The sequence below is a fragment of the Stegastes partitus genome, unplaced genomic scaffold (genome assembly GCF_000690725.1).
Source record: "Stegastes partitus isolate 25-593 unplaced genomic scaffold, Stegastes_partitus-1.0.2 Scaffold58, whole genome shotgun sequence".
In the NCBI taxonomy this organism is placed as follows: Eukaryota; Metazoa; Chordata; class Actinopteri; family Pomacentridae; genus Stegastes; species Stegastes partitus.
The window spans coordinates 551,591-574,910 of record NW_007577789.1 but is presented as its reverse complement, the minus strand read 5'-3'; the positions used below and the strand labels follow the sequence as shown (position 1 = coordinate 574,910).

The 23,320-nt window shown below is 41.6% G+C and overlaps 1 protein-coding gene across 1 annotated transcript; it reads right to left on the bottom strand.

The window, feature by feature from the left end:
- Window positions 1–252: 252 nt before the first annotated feature.
- Window positions 253–23,320, bottom strand: LOC103353016 (putative uncharacterized protein C1orf196). The gene is made up of 2 exons (XM_008275758.1): window positions 23,245–23,320; window positions 253–434 (listed from the first exon to the last, which is right to left on the bottom strand). Exons 1-2 carry the CDS (start codon window positions 23,318–23,320, stop codon window positions 253–255), a joined length of 258 nt encoding a protein of 85 aa, XP_008273980.1.

Sequence of the window (23,320 nt, the reverse complement as noted above, 5' to 3'; positions counted from 1 at the left end):
TCCCAGGATGTGCTACGGAGCCGCAATGAAAGCTTCCATCAACTGCAGCTGTGCAAATTTCTACATCAAAGTTCCCCCATTTGCAACGCTCTCACTGAAATGGAATGATGTCAGTAAAATTTCACCCTGTGGTCTGACCAGCCTGTAACACCGGTCACTCTGTGGATCCCACCTAAAGTTGGACCGGACCTGAAGCCACCAACAACTTTGTCAGTCCCTTGAATTCTAGCCTGCACCTGCCTTCACGTGAGCTCATGAATCTGCTGTTTTGCGTACCTGAGCATCCACCAGGAGGTGCCTCATCAGGGTCATGGACTTCTGCATCGTCTCTTTCTCAGGAGGAGGAAAGGGGGGCTCCTCCTGCTCCAGGGGCTTGGGTCCAGTCACCATGAAGCTCGCAATCTGGTCGTTCAGGCTGTTCAGAGACTGCACGGCTAGAGGGACACACGCAAATAAAAACCATGGTCACAAATGGGCCGTTTCTCGTGCAAAGCATGTTTGTCTTTACTGTCATTAGTGCGGCGAACTTAAGGAGTGCAGGGAGGCTTGATGGTGGAATCCTTGCCATACCAGCACACACATATTTGTTGTTTCTTTGCGGATGGATTGCCAACCTCCTACTGAGCAGGAACAGCAGAGATAACACAACAGGAGACCACAGTTTCCTACTGTCACTGACTTTCTCCGTCAACGCCCTCTCTGGTCCACAATGTTCCATGTCGGTATGAGAGCCATCCTGTTTTTGTTTCCCTGTTCTTGCCCTTGTGTGTCCCTGGCAAACCTCTCCTTCCAGGTTTCCTCTCCCACATTTAAAAAAAAAAACAAAAAAAACAGCCACCCCTACTGTATTTCCTCCTCCTCGCACACACACACAGACTTCCTCAACACTCTTCCCATTTGCCATCAACCGACCCCTCGGCCTTTGAAAGGTCGCCGCAAGTATTTCCGAGGCCACCCACATGGTGGAAACGTTGGATAAATGAAAGAGTCGAAGAAAAAGCAATTTCCATATTTTTGTGCCTTTTTAGCATAAGTATCTTTTGTATTTTTCATGAGCTGCTAGGCTAACCCCTAATGCCTCATTATCCATCTTTTGCAGCATTTAAACTTTTCCAAAGCCTCAAACTTACGGCTTTGTCGGTTACAAAGGGAGACGGAGATGCAGTGATCAAGGATTGACCTCGTGTCCAGAGGTCACCTTATGCAAACTCTGAGCCAATAAATCTCTTATGTTTTGCCCGGAATCCTTCGCTGGCACATTTCTTCCAAATAAAGAAATGCAACCTACTAAATCCATATGAGTAGGATGATTTTAGGCCAAGCATCTGGATTGAGTCTTTTCAGGATGCAAATATAAAGCCTCTTTCAGACACAAAAGCCCACGCAAAAAAAAAAAAAAAAAGAGAGAGAGAGAGAGGGGGAGAGAAAGAGCGAGAGCATAGATTAATGTGTTACATAACCACACCAAAAAAAAAAAAAAAAAATCTTTCACCGTGGCTGACATTTTCAAGCAAACAAGCTTTGAGTAGGAAATTTGACAAGTCGGCACTGAAGGCGGCAGAGATAAGAAGGGAACGAGGGAGTTGAAGAGGAAGACTGTGTCCCCTCGAGGTGAGAGTGGAGCAGACGTCAGAATAATGAATACGTGAGCAGGGGCTGGTTGTCGCCCGAGTTCGCAGACACTCTCCGGCCAGTTCAGCTCTCCAAACACTGTCTGAACGCGTAAACATGTGGAACGGCAGCAAGCTGGAGAGTGAGAGTTTGTTCTTTACCCTTTTCAGCTTATATTTAATTGCGGCTGATTTAAAGGCAAAAGGCCACATCTGCTCCTCTGGCTAATTTCAGCATTTTTTTTATTTATTTTTTATTTTTTTGAACTGAAGTGGAAGCTACATAAACACACAGTATGTATGTGAAGCTGGCTGGTGGTCCCAGTCCACAGTTGTGATTTCAGTTGCTTACTCTTAGTGCCCTCTACTGGGCAAATAGCAGATGTGCATGCGTTTCTGACTCAAACTTGTATCCTGAGAACTCGCTGAACTCGCACAGCTTTCAGATATGAAGGGGAAAATGCCAAACACAAAAACATGCAGGAACGATGTGAGCATGTACATGTGGCTCCAATTATACCACTGTGAGTAGGGAGAGCAGATCAGATCAGTGGAGCGCTACTTTTTCTGACTCATAATCCCTTTTAAACACTTGCTGCTAATTTGACTTGTTATGCTGCTTCTTATTTGTCTTCTTACAGTCCACTGACTGGCACCACTGTTTTCATCTATACGTTACTGTTTACTGCTAAACTCAAGGCAAATTCCTTGTGTGCAAAAACCTCCTGGGCTTTACGTTATTTGCTCAAGAGCTCTTTGAGTCTTCTGCACACGAAATACCCATAACCATGTCAGACACACAATGGTAGATACACAAAAAAAATACTCTTATAGGCAATGATGTGAGGTACAACAGTGCAAGCTACTTCCATTCAGCTTTGCTCTAAAGTTGACCTTTAAAATCAAAGTGCAACAAAAAAAAGTCATACTGTGATGATTCTGACAGATATTTCAAGTTCAATATGAATCAAGATTTTAGTAAGAACAGGAATTTTTGGGGCATTTTTCACTAAAAATCTATAAAAATGACGATGCAATTTCTGTGCCGTTTACGCCAAACAAGCTCGTTCTCTTGTCAGAGAATGTGATTTTCTAGGTCGAGGCGTCTCTGGAGCACCTGAACACTTCATTTATGATGGTATTTTGCCGCGATTTTACCTTCATCAACAATGTCAGCTGTCGCAATTTAGAAATTGCACTTAAATATAATGCAGTTGTGATTATATTTCGATTAATTGTTCAGTCCTAGTTTGCAATGCTACGCTTTAACATCCACATTCCTGGAAATCTGTCAATTCACATGAACATACTGTTAAAGTTGAAGGTGGTGCTGGACTGCATTATGCTGAGGTGTTTCTGTATATTCATATATATTAGAAACTATTCTTGAAGTCCAGTTGCTATGAGTTACACCTCAACACTAGAGTCAAAAACTTGATCATTACAGCCGCCATAAAAGAATAAACGTGGATACTGGATTTCATCAGATTGCAGCAGACTTACAGTCCGATCCTATTATCACAGAAATCATTGATTTATTTATTGCATATGAAATCATGCAGTGTGACGAAGACTCTTAAAGACTAACAACAGATCAGATAAACTGCCAGCGTTATGTAAACATCAGTCATAAAATTAGAATTCATAGCCATCGATCATGAAAGCTGCACTTTACGCAGAAATCAATACAGATGTTTTGTAGCAGCGCGGTGGATCCCACACACGCGGGAGCCTTTACTCTGCATAATTAGCATCAAACAATGATTGTCTGGTCGTCAATACTGCAATCATTACGCCCCTCTGAAGCAACGAGGTACGGAAAGAAAAAAAAAAAAAAAGCTTGGGAGGCGTCGTTTCACTGACAAACTATTAACCAAAAAAAAAAAAAAAAAAAAGCTTGGGAGGCGTCGTTTCACTGACAAACTATTAACCAGTTTAATGAAGCACACAAGCGATGCTTTTCCTAAAAGGTGTTATCAACAAGAATTGATTTCCACATAAACACACTTCATCAAGGACAACTCTCTCATCCTACACATTATACTTCCTGACACTATAAACCAAACATTTATTGACTATATATTTAATCACATTATAGAATCTGATGCTTAGAGGCACTATTTCTTCAATCATAAAACATTATAGAATACAGTTTTATAAGCTGTAATTCACATCGCCACATGTAGACGTCTTTACAATGTACATATTCTGTGATATTCTGCTAAATAAACCAATATATCACCGTGACGGAGTAATTAAGAGCGACGGCTGCCGAGGATAAGGATGCAAAATGCACCAAACTGCAGGGATTGTCATTCTGCGTCTTCATCTGAAAACCTGAAATAGATTTCACCTGCAGCTCGCCTTCAGCAAATATGAAAAGTGATGAAAGCGAGGCAGAGGTGCGCAAGTGGGAAGGAAAAATAAAGATGAAATTGCAGTAGTTAGGTTACAATAGATGCAAAGAAAATAAAATTGTCATTCCAGCTCAGTCTCTGCGCCTTTTCTGTCTCTTTCCCACTTTCTGTCGTCTCCCTTTTCTTTATTATTTTTTTCTCTCCTTGTAACTGGGTCTTGCCGGCATAGAAAAATCTCAAAGTGCCTTACATGTCCTCCTATAGTGCAGGTACAGCACAACAAATGAACAGGAGAGGCCACAGTGGCGTCCCATCAGGCCTTTATCTTTTTTCAGGAGGGAGAACTGTGGGTGCCAGAGGAAATAAGATCACTACCAATGAAAAATGTTTGAAAGAATGTATGCAGCAAACCTAATAGGATAAGGTGCAGTAGTCGGGCTAAAGTCGAGATAAAAGGGGCTTATTTCATGGGGATTGTTCGCAGCACACATGAAATCTTGGAGAAATGTTGAGAAATACGGAGAGCAATGAGCCAAAATCCATTTTTGGGGGGTACTTCTGATGCCAGACTTACACTTGCTGCTGTTGCGCCACACACACAGTACAAAGTCACACTCATCCAAGTTCTTGATTTAAGTGTGAAGTATCAAGAAACTTGACTCGAAACTGCACATCAAGCGTCTGCCGCATGCAAAATAGTATCGAATACTGTTGGCATTGTTCACTGCGGCCATTAACTAACGTGCATTTTCAGAGAGGGGAAACATTTCGCTCTCTGTGTTAGAAATCATAATATAATTCAGTTCAAGTTGTGAATAACATTATCATACATTTCTTATTCTAATGTATTCTCCTGAGCAGGATTTCTGGCACAACCTCACCTATTTGCAAGGTGAACGGAGAAGGACAGTCTTGAAGCGCTAAATCTCCACGCAACATATTAAGCAGCGAGTAAGAGCTTTAAGAAGGAAATTGTTATTTTCATGCTCTCAATGCTGCAGGTTTTGCTGCTTTCTGTATTCTCTGACAATCTAAATCTAGCAGCCGTGGCCTTTTACAGGTAATGAACCAACACTGGTTTATGTGGGTTTTTCCGTCAAAGAACTTGCTCACTGTTTATTGCCAGACATAGAAAGTGAATTTAAAAAAAAGGTCTTAATAGGACTGTTGCTTACTTTCCATGGGAGGTTGAATTAAGAGATTCAGTAGCCACTTAATGGAGGTATCCACACAGGGAGTTCTCATTTTGTGTTCACCTTGATGAAACTAATTCCTTCGGTACTCAGCTGGAACCTCGTGGTTTATTGTGTGCACAATTAAGCACAACTTAAAATAACACACCTCTTAAACATCTGCCAAATGGAACAGATGGGCTGCGAGAGGTGTAAAGATAAAAATTAATGAAAGTCTACATCCCAAGTATGTGTGAGATCATTAAACAGCATCATTAACATCATAATAATAGTTATTTTAGGCAGCCGGGCTCTGAGAAGCTGTTCGATTTGCTCAGTGATGAAGAATATGTATGAGGGCTTTAATTGACTTAAGGAATGTGGGTATTTTGAATCTTATTTGAATTTGACAGGACAAAATAAAGAAGTGAGGTGATGTTCTGAATCTGCAGCTAAAAGGCGACTGGGGCCGAAAACCACAAAGTAAGGAAGACCGGATGAAGGGGTTCACGTCAGTCAGAACATTTTACAGCACAGATTCCACCTTCTTGAATGCAATGAGACTTCAATGATGTGGATCGGCAGCAGCGCGATGCAACACTGCCCCCCGATGGCAGCAACCGAACCCCGCAACGCCGGCCTACCAAACCTCCTCGCCTGGTGCAGCCAAAACAGTCGAACGATGTTTACAGCGCTCACGTAATTTAATCACACTGTGAAACGAATGCAAATCAAACAAATCACTGGGGTGAGAAACGTTCCCGGGCTTGAGCTGATAAAACATGAAAAGGAGCACGACAATTGATGTCAAGTTTAAGTCTGAGTGATGGGACTGAAGATTCGTGACCCCGATAGAAACGTGGCGTTCACATCCACAGGAACGGAAAGGAGTTGAATACCTTTACGGCACTACGGTACGCTTTTTTAAAAAAAAAGGCTTCCTAGGGAATACGTGAATCTAATTTGAAGGAACTGTACTAAATATTTTAGCAAAAGCACAGAGACATTCAGGGAAATAGAGCGAACTCATGGACCAGTGACTCATTTTGGCTTTTGGGTGTCACATAATGAACAGACTGTCAATTCCTAGGAGACGATTTTGCAATTTCAGGCTTTTTAAATAAGACAAAACAATTACTAGAGAAAATATTTGGCAGATTAAGTGTGAAAATAACTGAAGTAGAGCTTTAATATTAAGCAAACAGTTAGTTTGTCAGGATTCACTTCTTATCTCTGTGTTTTACAGCTGCACCATTAACATCTGCAGGTTTTTCACTCTTGAAAGGAGATTGTTTTGGGACTAATTTGTTTAATTCCAAACAGATTCATGATCACAGTCGACAATATCTGCATCCAAACATGGACACAGGACAGCCTTAACATCAAACACTGAATATTTGCTGATTTGCAAGGATTCACTTCTTATCTCTTTGTTGTATAGTTTAAAATTAACATCTGCAGGGTTTGGACTGTTGAGAGGAGATTGTTTTTGGGCTAATTTGTTTAATTCTAATCACATTCATCATCACAGTCGACAATATCTGCATCCAAACATGGACACAGGACAGCCTTAACATCAGACAAATACTTGATATTTGCTGATTTGCAAGGATTCGCTTCTTATCTCTATGTTTTTGTAACTGTAAATTCAACATCTTTGTGTTTTGGACTGTTGGATGCGGATTGTTTTTGGGGTAATCTGCTTACAACTGATCACATTCATTATTGCAATCAGTAATATTTGCAGCCAAACATGGACACAGGACAGATTTTTGAATAAACTACCAGCTAAGAGCATTGACACATCCGGCATAGAACGCCATCCCACTGGCGGTACCCACACGAGATTTACATGCCGATGATTAAAGAGACAGGGGTTTGGCGCAAACAGTGAAGGAGCACACATCATTCGTTCGGTGCAGCCGAACCCCGGGGGTTCTGTAGCTGTGAAGCAGAGAGCAGCGAGCAGAACTCACATCTCTGCAGAGCTCATTAAACTCCACTAATCGTATCTGTTACTGCTGTAATGGGCGGAATAAAGGGAGAGCAGCAGAGATGGGATGTGGTTTCCTGGAGGTGGATAGCTGTGCACTTAAAATTGTTTGTGTACGTGGGTGTTTGTGTGTGTGTGTGTGTGTTTGCCCGTGATAGAAAAACCTGGCACCGGCTCACCATATCTGCCCATTTCCTCCCTCCAGCAGAGAAATGCATTCCCTCCTGTTTCTGCTGAGCTTTTCATGACTGAGGCGTTCTTCTTCTTCTTCTCTGTCCTCATTCTTGTGTTTTTCCACTCCGGTTGTAACAACATCCTCAATTCTTGAATGGATTACAGAGCAGCTCGAGGTTCTACAAGGTTTCAGCGTAATACAATCTGATATCTGGACACAAAGAAACAGCAGCTGCAGCATTTCTGGATGCCCGTTGTTTGTGTATTGACTTCATCTTCTAATAATTCCCTCTCTTTAACAATGTCGGCTCATAAACAGACTCAAAGCCTGGTGTCTGTTGCTTTGTAGTCGCTTTTGATTTCGGTCACAGCCGACATAAAGCTCTGCAAAAACAGGAAGGATTCAATACACATAAACCCAGAGCCAAATCTAGATGAGATGCTATGTCAACTCTCTGGGTTTTGTGGGAAAATTCTTTTTGTAGATGCTGGGTGGTCTGAGAGTTTGCTGTTCGTATCTCTGAAATAAAACTGTTTTTGTAAATACTGTCAAAGTTTGGATCTAGGACAAGTATCTTGAGGCAGACGGATCTCCGCTTGTGCCTGGCGTGAAGAAAAAAAACAAACAGGCGTTCATTTGTTTGTTGAATCTGCCCGACTATGATGATTAAGACGCGAATCCCAGGAGGAAGACCTCTGACTTTGAGTTCAAAGTTAAACTTCTGAGCTCTGCACGAACACCTCGCATCCGCAGGACGGCATTTTTTGAACGCTGTGTGAATTTTAAAAGACAAAAAAAAAAGCTCTCTCTCTGTGAAGTCATTTTAAATGTTCTCCTAACAGGATTATGCACTTTCTCTGAACTCTGTATCAGCAGTTAATGGAAAACAAATGCAAAAAAAATACATCCCTCGCATACGTAAGTGCACGCAATATATCATTTTCAGTTAAAACTGCAAACAACCCCCAACTCGTGATGCGAAATCCTCCCCTTTTCTCCATGTCTGAAATATTAATATTCATGAAAGTTCATGCAGCAGCAAAGGTGTTGGTCAGTGGAAATGCTGCTGAGCTTGGCACTCTGTAATGTGAGTAGGTGGCGGCGTGAACAACACCACGGCTTTCGCTATCGTCCCTGCTGGTTTTTGGCTTTGGAGGCTGGAGGCTTCTGCCGAAGCATAAACATGGGGGATTATATGTGCAGTGACATTCCTCCGTCAGGGTTAAGTGTTAACAGCGAATGTTGGGGGAACTTTCATTGAGGGAAATGGTCTAATTAAATGAGATTTAAATCACTTCAAAGCACTAGCAACTCAAAGAAACGTTCATTAAAACTGCTGTGTTGTGTTGCTTTCTTTTTGCAGCGGTTGCAAAGACATGATAAAGCAGAACAAGTGCTTTAGGTGATCTAATAATGATCGAGACATCCTTTATCAGCACTAAAAAGCATGTTTTCTCGCTTTTAGTGGTGTCTAGTGATGCAGACTTGGTTTCACATGCCTGGGTTTGTAGGACATTATGACTCCAATAGAAAAGAAGGAGAACTGTTAGTGGTGCTTTGACACAAATACATGTCAGACAGTTTATATGTGTTAGGTCGGATTCTTCATCGTGAGTTCTCGACAAAACAAGCACTTTAAAAGCACAAACTTGGAGATCTGCAGATTAATCAGTTATGAAAACATACATGTAAATGCAGCTTACGTTTTCAGCTGCTAAACCAACAACTGCAGTGGAAAAGATCACACGTGAGACAGATGTTCATGCACGCTATGATCCGTCGCCATACTGCACCGGCGTATCGCATTACATGCTGGGGGCAGGCCGGCGAAACAATCATAAGACCTCTTGAGTCCTTATACAAGCAAACTATAAAAACCGAAGACAGAAAGTCAATACACCGCCATCACTGTAAGGTACCGGAGGAATACAATTTACAGAGCGTTGTGAACTCAAGATTATTTTCAAATTTGTGCTTTGTTTATGAAACTTTAATAGGCCTGGCCTGATTTCCTCTACACTCACTCGGTGTGTTTCATTAGATCCTCGGTAATATCCTCCGTATGAGATTGAACCAAACCATTTCACCCGTGCCGCATCGGCTTTCTCTGAAACGGCCACAAATCAATGGAACAGCCTGTCTGACGGGGGAGACGGGGCCGCACTCCTATCAGCACTTTTACTACCGACTTAAAAAGTGTGTTAAGAGCTGTTCACCTCTGCTCTCACCGGCTTTGACATTCTGTCCTCATGACTTTCTTACATTCGAGAGGTTGTGTGTAAGTTTCGCACTGTGTGTCTTGTGTGCGCGTTGTGTTATCGTGCTTTTCGATCTGACCTGCCAGAGGACTATAGATGCACATTAGCTCCAAGCACTTTTGCAGTACGGTTCATAAAATGGTGATCTTTATATTTGACCTGTACACTGTAGGTTTTATACAAATAAATAAAATCACAATAGTTGCAGCTCCCTTTAGGAGCGGAACAACAAATCGATTTCAAATCAAAATTGCAATTTGAAACAATGCAATTAGCAAACCACAAAGGCTGCAATATACAAGATGCAGTTATCAAATAATGAAACTAACGCTGTGATTCAATTTTGTTTAATTTGAACAGATTGAAACTTTCGGGGGTTGTATATTTTTGTCAATTTACCAATGTGCACTGTAAAACTGGGCTTTTCTTTTGCTGGAAATTTTATCGAGCACTTTATTGTTTTACAGATATTCGCTGTTTTGTGGAATCACAGATACTAACTTCTGAAATCACAGGGGGGAAAAAAAGGTACATGCTAACCCTTAATTATTATTATTTTTTACAAATGGTAATTTTGTTATTTTACATCTATGTCTACATACCACTAATTTTACAGTGTTGAATTCAGCTAAAACATATTATTTTACAGATATTTGCTGGGGTTGCAAGGTGCATCAGTGGGTACCACTGTTGCCTCGCAGCAAGAAGGTCTCTGGTTCGCGTCCCGGTGAGGACACCCGGGATCTTTCTGCCTGGAGTTTGCATGCTCTCCCCGTGTGCATTCTCTCTGGGTTCTCTGGCTTCCTCCCACACAGTCCAAAAGGTTAACTGGTGATTCTAAACTGTCCGTAGGTGTGAATGTGAGTGTGCTTGTCTGTCTCTAAGTGTAGCCCTGTGATAGACTGGTGACCTGTCCAGGGTGTCCCCTGCCTTCACCCTGAGTCAGCTGAGATACACTCCAGGCCCCTGCGACCCTAGTGAGGATTAAGCGGTGTACAGATAATGGATGGATGGATATTTGCTGTTATTTTGCTGCTGTTATTTTCAGTTTTACAGTTTTTGACTAATGCAGAATTCCATTGCCTTTTAGGGAACGTTTCTGGTATTCTTGCTGCAGGACTTTCAATGTTTTGTTGTTTTTACAGATTTTTGTTGTACTGTATACAGTGTACTGCGATTTGACTGACATACGCCCAGTCTAAACATTTAATAGCCACACCTCGTACATCATGCAGTACGTCTGAGCCAGGATTTAAACTGTCGTATCAGTGGTTTTACAAATTCACTCCATGCCTCATGTGTGACAGTCGCGCTTTTGATGGTGTCTCATGTGGTGATGCTCCATCGCATCTTAAATCTATCACAAAGTGAATATTAAATTGAAATTTGACCTAAAAGTAAATGCATTGCATATGAAATCGCAATTGCAACATTAAAAAAATAAATAAATTAGTGAGATATTTTCCCCAAAATCATTCAGCCCCAGCTGCCATACACTGATACTGTTGGGCAGACATGACCATATATTAATATACTGGATACGAAAGACATTGCTCATGTCTCTGCAGAACAAATCCTTTAGTAGAAAATACTTCAAGTGAAACTATTCACAGCAATGTATTTCTCAATGAGACGTGTTTTTTTCCCCCTTTATCTCTATTGTAGTGTTTTGGTAGCAAGAAAATCAACAACAAAAATCTCTAAAGTGTCTGTATAACTCCACAATAGGGATGAAAACGTCTTGTTTTGTTGTTTATATGTAATTCTGGTACACCAAAACTTCCAAATAACTCATTTTCTAAAGTTGGATTCCTTCTGAAATTTGTCACAGAACTTGCAGTTGGAGTCACCGGCGGCTAACGCGGGTGTTCAGAGTCTGCCCGGTTCTTTGGGTAGAGTTCAGGCGTCTCTGTGGGGTTTTGCAGCCTGCTGCGCTGCGCCGTCCTAACACCTCAGCCGGAGTGATATTACTCCCTCAGGCAGCAGGGCCTCTGATAATTATAGTGGAAGGTGAGATGTTAAGCCTCGACACATCCGCAGAATGAAACATACTCCTCTAACCTTGGTTAGATGATACAGTCTATCATTTTTATTATCTCTTTGCCTGAGAACCTGCAACTGACGCTTTATAAAAAATGTTTAAAAAGTAGCCCTGATTGAGTATTCAGCTTTAATTTAATGAGAGCGTAAATTCTAAATCCTTAATGCCTTCCTCGTTAATCAGCCAGACAGCAGCAATGCAGCGAAAAATTCGACTGGAGAAAAAGTCCCATTAATAAGCCAGCATCCTTATTCTTTCATCAGTCTTTTTGTACACTCAGCGAGGCATTATGTTTGCCCTGCACTGATTTTTAACATGCCATAAAAGCAATGCATTTCAAGTGCTGGCATCTACGGGATTGGATTCCATCTCTTTTCTCTTTAGTCGATGTCATCAGGCTGAATTAAGTGTGGGAGAAGAAGGGAGCAGAGACTTTCTGCTCTACAAAAGCATTGTGTGTTTTGCTTATTGAATGCGCAGCACAGCAGGAGGTGAGAGCAGCCGAGCTACCGGCCTTCATCTGGGGAGGGTTTCATCATTCATTTCCCAACACGCTCATGTAAGCCAAGGGTTGCGGTGTGATTTCCCCTCTTTATCTAGTGCGGGGAATTAAATGTTTGAACATAATTTCTGAGTGCCAAAGACAGAGCTCTGTGCTTTCAGTGTTGATGACATAAAGTGCGGGGTGGGAGTCGGAGGGTCTGAGTCGAGTGCACTCGAAACAAAGTCCTCTGCGCGTCGCTTTTGGAAACCTTCTAGACTCTAGAATCCTTTACAAGATGAAAATTACCGCAAACATTTTATGCATGAAAAGTATCCGAGAAGTAAAAACGCTGTGATGTTCTTCAAAAGCGGAAGAAGTCGTCTAACAGTGACTCCTCTAATATTAAAATTCATTTGAAATCCATTCATGGATAGTGTCTTGGATGATTATCACCGCCAGTAAAGTGCCAAACTTCCCACCTGAAGTCACAGCGAGGCACCGTGGCTTCCCTTCAAACGTGCAACATTTGTTCTGTAATCCTGTATGTGTTTGGGATTAAAGTCTAAGCTTTTATCACTCATCAATGATCTCTCGTCTCACAGAGGAAAGCTCGGCGGAGATGGATTGTCTAGATGGGAGAGCACAGTCGCCTGAAGTGAGGATTTAGAAGCAGGAGAGTGAAGGATTACAGACTGGGATTGACGTGATTGGCACAAGAATCACGCCGCCGCTGACGCATCATCCACCTGCCGCCGAAGATAAATGCAGCAAACTGGGGGTTGGGAGGGGGGGTAAATAAATAAATAAACAACGACACAGGAAAAGAAACACATGTCATCTCAGTGGCAGAGAATATGAGACACACTGTGAAACAATCACAGCTGCAAACACAATTAACTTTGGGTGTTTAGCGAGGATTACGGGCGACTCGCAAAAGGAGCCGGAAGAGGGAATTGTTTGCTCTTAAAATAGAGCTTCTCCCGCTCCGATCAGTCAGAGTTAACCTGACATTCAGAATCCTATAAATCTATTGTGGGGAGGAGAATCTGACGAGAAACTCCGCAGTGCACTCTGTGACTTTGTACTACACCCCAACACGTCATGGGAAAACTTATGCCAGAGGATGTGAAATGTGCAGCAGAAATTGTACTCATTTAGAAACAGATTCTATTCCTATAGTCGTATTAAATCTTCTGCAAAGTTAGGATGATTTGAGAGAACAGAAATCCATTTTTTTTGACCATCTAATACAATTAATGTCTGCTTTAACAAGATTATAAAACAGCTTTTTGTGGTTTGCTAACATTTAAAGATTAACATCAGCACTTTGCATTTACTCTGAGGAAGTTTCAAAAACTAAACCAAACAGCTGAAATCGGCCGTACATTTCTGTACAAATCATGTTGTTTGTGTCACAGTCCGTGAGTGAAGAAGAGCGGCAGCAGTTAAAGGATGCAGCTCTTTGGTCGCTGGCTGACGTCCAGCCCTGCCAGCTTGTGGCCGGCTGCTGTGCAACACCACCGGCTGATAGGATAATCACAGAACCTCCCGAGAGCCGACTGGTAGGTTGGTACACCACTTGCCTACTGATGTCAACAGAAAAAATCAAGTCACTACACGCTGCTGTGAGTTTCCTGTGGACTGTTTCCTCTGTTGGCAGAAATGCATATTAGCAGCAAATTGGAACTATTGTGTCCTGCAGGAAACGGCATAAATTTGCTCCTTCGCTTCAAAACGGTGCCAGTAAAGTGGGCGAAAGAGCGCTTCACCTGCAATCACGTGTATTAAAACCATGAAGTAATCCATTATCTTTGAGTAAACATATCATTTTTCACAGATATCAGTGTATTTGATGGACTAATTCTGGGTTAATATAATCATATCACTAAATACAGTAATTCTTCCTGTTTCTCCTCTTCCAGCCTGCTTTTATACATCTAGAAGTTATTAAAACAATATATCCAGATGTAGAGGGACACCACATCTCCAGCTTCTCGCCTGTTTCCTTCATTTCTGTGTCTGCAGATATACAGCGTATGCCTGCTTAGTTTTCAGTCACCATATATCCAGTTCCACATCTCCTCCGATGCACATCATTCAATAACGCGTTGCAAACCGTCTTCTTACAAGGGTGACAAACTCATTAGTCACTCTACTGTGCCTGTGATTGGCTGCTCTTGCTGTTCGGGTTGTGGAGAGTTTTAAGCGTGAGGGAGAAGACTTAATGTCTGACGTGGGTAAATTTGTTTGTAAAAAAAATGTCATATTCAGTTTCAAATGATTCCAAATAATTGTTCAAAATAAGCTAACCCCCGATTTAAGCACCGCTAGCCTTTAGTACTTCTTATCTTCATGTATTTGTTTCTTTATTACTATGTATGACCAGTACAACTTGCAAAATGCCCCTTGACAAATCCTGTTAATTAATCAGCTGTTCCAGGACATGGTTTAGTGGAACTGGCACACAGACATGCAAGAGGGAATATCTGTCCAACTTTCATGTGTGGATGGATTGAAGAATAAGAAACAGTTGACTTAAAATGCATCATCGTGCAGTCGTCTCGCCTTGTAGTCTGTGGGCCAGTACTGATTGCAAAATCTGCACCTCCATGTGGCTAATGTTAATTTTACTATGATCCTTTCTTCCTGAAGTCAAGCAGCAGTGAACATGTCTGTGAAGATTCTCAGTCATCCAGGTCATGGTTGCTCTGGTGGATTAATCGTATAGCAACTGGACTTGAAGACGTTCCACCTCTCATCCAAGAGGCTTCATCAGTTCTGACTGACTAGTTTGGAGTTCCAGATACTTATATCCTAAAGGAGCCATTAACATCCGAGTTTTGGTTTCAATTGGGGGTTTGTTGCTCCTCCCCCTTGTTATATGGGTCGTTAGTGCTTTTCCTGCCACAAAGGGGTTCATTAGGGTCTTTTGTGGCTAGGTGTGAAAGTATGTATTTACACAAAAGATGATTAATCTACCAGAAAAAGACACAGTTCAGTGACCATTTGCAAACACTACTCGCTCACATTTGGCCAAACTAAATATGTAGGAGTGGTCACTGTATATATGTGAGTTTAAGTCACCTATTGAGTATAATCGGCTAATCTGTAATCCATTTGTAGCTCAGTAACTAAAAAGAAAGTGGAAATCTGTTCGTTGATCCACAACACCACTCTCAGATGCCCTCTCACCTCCAAACCCTGATCGAAACTCCGACTGTTTGCCACCAAAAGCAGCACAGCACAGTCCAAAAAGAAAACACAAGACTGCATATTCTAAACAGGCAGCTATTCACTTATCAGGCCCTGTACGCATGAATGCAAGATTGAATCAGTAACGTGAAATCAGCTGCAGTCAGGGAACATCAAAGGCTTCATGTACACCAGTGAATCACGCACACATCCATGGGTGATTTAAATTTACAGGCCTGACACCTCCGTCAGGAATAACACAAACGGGCGCTCATTTGCTCAATTTATTGGCAAAATGTTGATGACTGAGGCTCCGCAAACTGTTCACAAACACGAGTCTAACTGCCTTACCTTACAGCAGGCCTTTGTTCTCTGCTTTCCTCTGTGCTGAAACGTAATTAGATCACTACACTAAACTCCAAGCCACTGGGCAGATGTGTTGTAACGCCCTGTAATAGCAGGCTCACCCTGCTGCCATTGGTTCCTCCTTTAAACCACACATCCCACAGTGGAAATTAGAGAACTCATTAACCTCACTAACTGTTAGCAGGAGACGCGCAGAATTTTGATTCCAGCCAAAATCAATTTTTCAGTCGTCGTGTGTTGAGTTCATCCGGTCAGGTTGTGGCCAAAGTGTCTTCTCAACATCTTCCCACTTGCTGCTTTCTGTTTGCTTTGTTTTCTTTCTGTTAAACTATGAATGTGTCATTTGTCTAACCCGTTTCCTCTAATTGGTGTTTGGTTCGCCAGCCTTAGGATGCTGTTTTTGAACATGGGTTGTTGCACCGGATGTAAAGACAGAATGTCTGGAGTTTATATGGGGTCATCTGAGCTAGTAGGGTACAGGTATTAGTGAACATTATGGATAAATTCACTCGTAATTTTAAAATGGTTTTAAAAAAACAAAGCAACAACACGTGTTCCTGTTCTATGTTTTAAAACCAAAGCTAGATAAGTGTTTCAGGTGTAAGAATCAAAAAATGTGGAAAAATTTTTTAGTTTTCGATTTGTTTTCCATTTAGAAATCAAAAATGAAAGTAGCTCTTATGTTCTTTTATAAAATCCCACGTTTTATTCATCTTTTGTTTCCACAAGAAAATGGTAAATAATATCTAAATGAAACGAATAAGCATCTTTATGTAGCCTTAGTAGATCTATCTGTCTTCTAATTATCCATCCATCCATCCATCCGTCCATCCGTCCATCCTTATCCTGGAATAGATGCCATGCTTTCATAACATTCACCGATCTACAGTCTGTTCGAAATCAAAAACGATAAAAGGAATTTAAGATTTAGACACTTTGAGTTTAGGTTTTTCATCATTTGCTTGAACACACACACAAAACAGTTTTTGGGTTTAAAGTGAAATAACAAGAAAGCCACAAGACTTCTGTTTTTGATTCCAAAATGCAAAAATGTGCCATGTTTCAGACTGGGTTTTGTTCCCCAACATTTTTTTTCCACTTTTGATGTAAAACAAAAAAGAAATACTTTTTTTTCCCATTGTTGAATTACAAATGAAATCTGGATTAACCATTGTCACCCAGACTCTCATGTCCAATCTTGTCGTTTTATTGAAAGTGATTTACATGCAGACAAAATTCAGTGGGTTCCTACTTTGTCCGCTCTGCACCTCTACACCGAGTTTCACGAAATTCGGTCTTGAAGTTTTTCCTCTGAAAATGTGCCGCAGTGAAGGAATAAATTAGAAAAGGAAAAAGAAACAGCACTGACAGCTTTGGTGCTATTTAAAGTTGGGATAAGTGTAAGATTTCCGCCACTGCTTCAATACAGCGGTGGTGAAGGGAATATATGGGACTTTTACTCATAGCCTCAAGTATACAACTTCATGTCACTTCTTCTCAACAAGAATATATCACACATTTTGTGCTTTTAGTTGCCCGTCCACATCCCTATTATATAAACTGTACAGATGATTGCTTAAAAAATAGCCATTATTCAGTGGTTTTGTGGCTACGTGTGCTTTAACGCATTCTTTTCATTGGCTTCATTCACCTTAACACAACTATATATCCATCCCAATTTTAAACAGCTTTAGATGGACCTAATATGGCACGTTCCTACCAGCGATATGCAAAAAAAACGAATGCAAACATCGGCGCTCTGAGTGGAGCAGCAGGCAGAGAAAGTAAAATGTTTCAGAATGCATGAGTTGTGACATCTGTGTGAAGCCCCAGAGCACAGATATCATCTCCTGTAATGTCCTTGAAGGTATGTTATGGCTTTATATAGCACAGCAATTTCCACACTTTCTGCATCACATCTTCACAGTACCAAACTCTTTTACAGCCTTCATTGTCCAATAGATAAAATCGGTGGGTGACAGTATTTTTTTTCACACCCCCCCACCCTCCTGTCATACTGGTCCCAAGTGTGTTGGAAAATGCTGACTCCAACAAAGCAAAAACGCCACCACGGTTTTTTAAAATCTGCATTCAGGACGTCTCCTTATGCGCGACAGCCTGTGTCAACACATAAACTTTATATCAGAGGAGTGCTTCAGTGGGAGGATAGGAGACAGGACAAGCGCAGGAGGAGATGCAAAGACGAGGCCTGCTGACCCCAACTCTGTTTTCAGTCGGGTTCCTCTGGCAGCGTGCTCATTCATCTGAAGGTTAATGGAAGCTCGAGATGTCCAATTCGAGGCACAGGAACCGGTAGAGGGGGGCGCATTGTAAATTTTTCAGAATGTGCCAGGTGTGCCATGGTCCACCGCTCCAACTGAAATGACTGCATTGACAGCATTTTTTTTCCTCCGCGAGGTCCTTTGAATAATAAACTGGGAAGGTGGGTGTCTCCGCTGTAAGAACAAGTCCCAGAACGACTCCATCCACGTTTTGCTGCTACTGAGGACAGATTTGCAGAGTTTCAAGCACCCTTAATCTACATATAAAAAAAAAAGTATAGTTCGTAGGTCTTCTGCATGGGCGGCTGGAGGAACCGAGCTGTATATTCGTGGCTCCGATTCCCTGCTGGGATTTAGCATCACGGATACCAATACAGTGGTTCTGAGCTCATGTGAAGATAACTCGGCCCACTGGTGCACACGGATGACCTGCGCTCATCTGTGACTGACCTGTCAATAACAAGTCTAGACAAAAAGTACATCAGCGCGTGTTACATAATTATTCTCCTGTGAGGTAAAAGAAAAACAAATCCTCTGATGTTTGGCTTCATAAAATCACTGCTAATATGGACTTCTTTTTTCCTGAACTATAGGCTCAAATAGCTGCAGAGGTTATTACAGTCACAATAATATTGGGAGAGTTATGCTGCAATAAGCCAAAATACTGCAGAGGAGAGAAAACACCATATTTCCTCTGACTGGATGTATGTTTGTGTGCAGGGAGGAAGTTAAGCCTTCCCAGACGTTATTTATGCTCTTTGTAGACGGAGCTCCAGAAATGATGTTAACAGTTTTTATTACACAATACAGCATATATTATAGGAATATTAAATATTCCCAAGGATTAACGACACCATTATGCAACTCAGCTGCATTAAAAAATAAGCTACCTGAGTACAACCTCGCCTGCTGGTTACAGTATAAAGTACTAATCAGCACAATGTGCACCAGGAAGTCCCCCAAAGGACCCCAACCTACGGTGTAATCCTTAAATTCTACAACATGCACTACAAAATATCTTAGACAGCTACAAATTAAAAACACATTTTCAATTACTCCAACATCCCAAAAACTGCAAAACACTGGAATTATGCAAGTTCCCCCCAAAGTACTGCACAGTTGTTGAGTCGTGGCAGCAATTTCTGTCACCACCTGAATTATTTTCTGCTCCTGTGAGATGTGGCTTCATTTCTTCAATTAACGTGACATGATTTCATCTAAACGTGCATCTAAAGGACAGCATGCGCGAAAGAGTCCATTGCCAAGATTTTGCGGCGTCGCAGCGGTGTAGCGTTTCATTTTCGCCCATCAACAGCTTCCCTTGAGAGCGAACGCAATAAATTAAAAAACTAAACGAGATTCCAGAAAACAGCCTAAATCCGTGGCTCGCCACGTGGAAAGGCAAAAAAAAAAAAAAGTTACCTTGTCGAGTGCACGCACTGGCTATACCAAACCTCTTGCAACGTGACTCCTTCTACATGATTAGCAACACCAGCAGCATGAAGCTAATCTCTTTCTGCAGGAAAGCCCACCGGGTAAAGGAGGTGTGAGGAATCTTGCGAGTGTGCTGGAACCATAACACAAGTGGAAGAAGGAGAGGAATTAATCACATCAAAGAAGCCCAAAATATGTTCTACACCTGCAGTGGTCACATATTAAAACTTCGAATCACGTTCACCTCTCCTGAGCGGGGATTTACCGACGCTTTATTGAGGTATTAAGAGGATATTCAAGGGTAAAGTGATAGGTAAGAAAAGGGAACGGTTTCCAACTTTGTCTGCTAAAACTAACTCCAATGTCATCCCTGAAAGTCACAATCTCATCGGGAGTGAATCCTTGATTAAAATGGGATTAAGTCATTATAAAAACCCTGTCGGTGACAATCGGCTCTTTATATTTAGGGGCTCAGATTTTTATCAGATAACTTGTGTGAATAGAAATGAGTATTTATTCATGCTTTGTAATCTGTATTCTTATTTGTCAGTTGCTCTGTTCTTTATACGGGTTTCGGTTATGTTCTGCAAGTAGAAAAACATTGGCAAAGTTGTATATTCTCCCATGACAAAGGAGCAAATCAAATTTATTGAAGAAATCAGCAAATAAATGAAAGCAAAGGAAATACAGTCAACATTAGTGTTTGATCCTCTTTTACATGCTGATTTACGAGTACTTTCAGACTGAATGGGGCTGATTTCTGCAATTTGGGTCAAGAAACGACATGAGACAAGAGGAAGCTTTTGTTCAAACAGCCAGAAGGTGAGTATTAAGAGGCAGAAACCTCAGTATCTGTTCAAGTGATTATATTGATTCACACCTCTATCAAAAGCCTACGCAGCCTAAGTTTCTAATCATTTTGTGCTTCTGAGTGGTAAGCTCTCTCTTATTGGCTTTTTAAACAGCCGTGACAGTGTTGAGACTCGTCTTTGATCCTCAAGAGGAACAAATCTTTTAATTTCCATTACAGGAACATGTAGAGAGAGTCGGTGACAGCACAATTATACCCAATGGGTAATTGGTAGGAATACTGCTCTTACCTTCCTTGAACGGACTAACCTTGAAAAGTCAGAAATATAAGAAATTAACTTTCCCCAAGTACTTTAACTATTTAAAACTGAATTGTCACGGTCCCCTCCCTCCCCCCTGCCTCCCTTTGACAAACGGGAGCACCGTCTGCTGAGGGATTTTGTGACAAGACATCACAACACCGAACACAGCATAAATCACACCATCAGTGGGGAGTAAGAGAACCGAGGCAGGATTACGCACCTGGCACTGCCACGTGAACGTGATTCATGAGAAAGGGAAAAAAAAAAAAAATCTGTCAAGTGTTTATTCTGCCAGGGTACCACCAGAAGGTTGTTTATATTCAAGTCTTTGGGCATGTGCAACACTCGTGGAATGGATTTTCTCTGTGCAGTTCAAGCAGGCCTTTTGCATATAGCTGAGGGACTCCTGATCCAATGATGGGTGACAGCCAAAGATAACAAAAAAAAATCCTCCCCTTATAATTACTGTTCAGATATTAGGAGCCAGTGCTGCTGTGGATTAGCCTTCCAACAGCTGTGTAACAGTATGTAAGGTTGTAGCTAAAAATAGAATAAAACACCCATCTCTTATTCACACAATTTGCAGCTTGCTCACTTTTCTTGCCCCTCTCTCCCCCATCCCCTTTTTTTTCCCCCCTTCCATCTCCCCCCTCCTTCCCTTCCCATACCCTCGCTCGCACATCCCAAATCACAGACATGCAGCACAAGCTTCAAAGAGCATAGATAACTTGGGCTAGCGCAAGACTGACTGTAATTCATCACAACACATGCAACGATAATGTCATTTTCACAAACCGGAGAGTGGCGTTTGGGTTTAATTCACCCAACACTCTCACCTGATAAGTAGGTGGAGAAGTACCACAGTTTGAAATTATTGAAGTCTAGTTAGAATTCGGTGGGGGGAAAAGAAGAAGAAGAAGCAGCAGCAGCAGAGGAGGAACACAATAACACCTCATGGGCATATGTAAAATAAATGTAGAAGAACAGCTGAATATTCAGAGTGAATAAGCTTTTCAGGATGCGATAGAGCTCATTGCACAAAGGAAGCTTGACATGCCTCCAAACATTTAACCGGTCGTGTCTTTTTCTCTTGATTTTTTTTTTTTTTTTTTTCCACTGTGCTGCGCCGCCTGCTTTGTTCTCCCCCTGTGCCTGGATGAGTGCATAAGTGACTAATCATTTCAATCATTCAAATTAGAGAACCTATCCAATCTAGGCCATTCTGATTACAACTCAAGATTAAGAGGCAAACAAACCAATAAACAAATCAACAGAGGAGCGAGGAGACATTCAAAAGAAGACATCGTATAATATGTCATCAAAACACATCTTCCATATCCAGCGTTGAGGAGAGCCAAGAAAAACCCACCATCTTCCTAAACAGAAGCCTAAAAGCAAGCCATTATTTATTGATGAATGTGAAAATAAAAATCAGACAAGGTAAAGATCAGCTCAGCACAAGTAACTCCTTTAAAAAAAAAGGATATTTCTGCACCACAGTGCATGAACTTGCCCAGCAAGTCCGAGCATGTACACGCAATCACCTACATCTGCAGCAAACCTGTGAGAAATCACAGCTCACTGCGCTTGGCGTTAGTCGAGCCGTGGCCAAAGGGCTTCCATTTTCTGTTTTAGGAATTACAGAATGTGACACCTTGTAACACTTCCCTCAACAACACTTGAGGCGGGTTTCGTCGTGCTGCGAGGTTTGATCCCGAAAACAGAGGCGTCAAAGTCAAGCACGCAGCTCGCACTGACGAAAGTCACATAACCAAATAATACATATCTCTGCGAACATGAGCGGAGTTTGAATGAGGCTGAGGGTGTCGGGCACTCACAGTGCAGAAAATACTGATTTAATAAAAACCCACATGGTATGTAGGTGCAATTAGGAGCAACTATAATGTATTTTTCATTGCAAATTCAATCAGCAGCGTGAGATATGCTGCAAAGGTATTTTGTTGGCCAGGTGGACAAACAGCATCCACTTCTGTATGATAAAGTAATTAAGTGACACCTCTCCTGCTCAGATCAAGGTGTTTATTGCAGGGCTATTTCACTAGATTGTATTATATTGTTGTTTTCTACAGTTACTGAATATTATCTGTTATTTAAACCTGCTGGGGACTTTTCCCCCCCTTTCTATTTAGACCTGTGGCATGTTCAGTCAGGCAGAGATCAAAGGATTGTACCATGAAAAGTGAGCTCGGATCCAGCGCACACATTTTCACACCGGACATCTCTCTTGTGCACGAAAGGAGCATCACAGTCTATCAACATTAACACATCGCTGTGTCAAGCGGCATTACGCTAGAAATGTTTCAATAATCGCTCTGGCTAAAAATACAGCACCTATATGTCTGAGGAAATCCTCCTGGATTGGCAGAAATGAAATAGAATAGTCTTTTCTTTTTCTCTTCACAGCAATTTCCCAACAGAGTAGACAGACAAAATACTTATTTGCTTCTAAAAGGCAAACATGATTTAAAATATTGAGGGAGCTGAATAATACATTTTGCCAGAAGCTATTTAAAAAGAGCCAAAAATATTAGTTCCTATTGGTAAAAGTGGGACACACGTTTTCATCTGTTGCCTCCCTAAACACCTTCATTTTGCATAACAGTGCTGCTGGATGAGTGTACTTTCAGACATAAGTGTAAATACAAAAGGAACAGAGGGTGCATCAATTATTCAAACACTGCATGCAAATCAATCAAGAATCTAACAATATGCACGTGACATTTTTGCGGATTTGATGCAACACTCACTGGCTTGCATGAGCTGACCCTGACGCCCAAACACCTGGGAGAAAGGGCTCCGGCTGCAGGTGAGCATCTCCTCCAT

Bases quoted from the DNA above. Each gene is read 5' to 3' on its own strand.
- LOC103353016 (XM_008275758.1), bottom strand. From the start codon at position 23,320: ATGGAGGAGATGCTCACCTGCAGCCGGAGCCCTTTCTCCCAGGTGTTT. The intron at 435-23,244 runs GTGAGTGTTGCA...GTGTCCCTCTAG, and splicing joins GGGTCAGCTCATGCAAGCCA to CCGTGCAGTCTCTGAACAGC.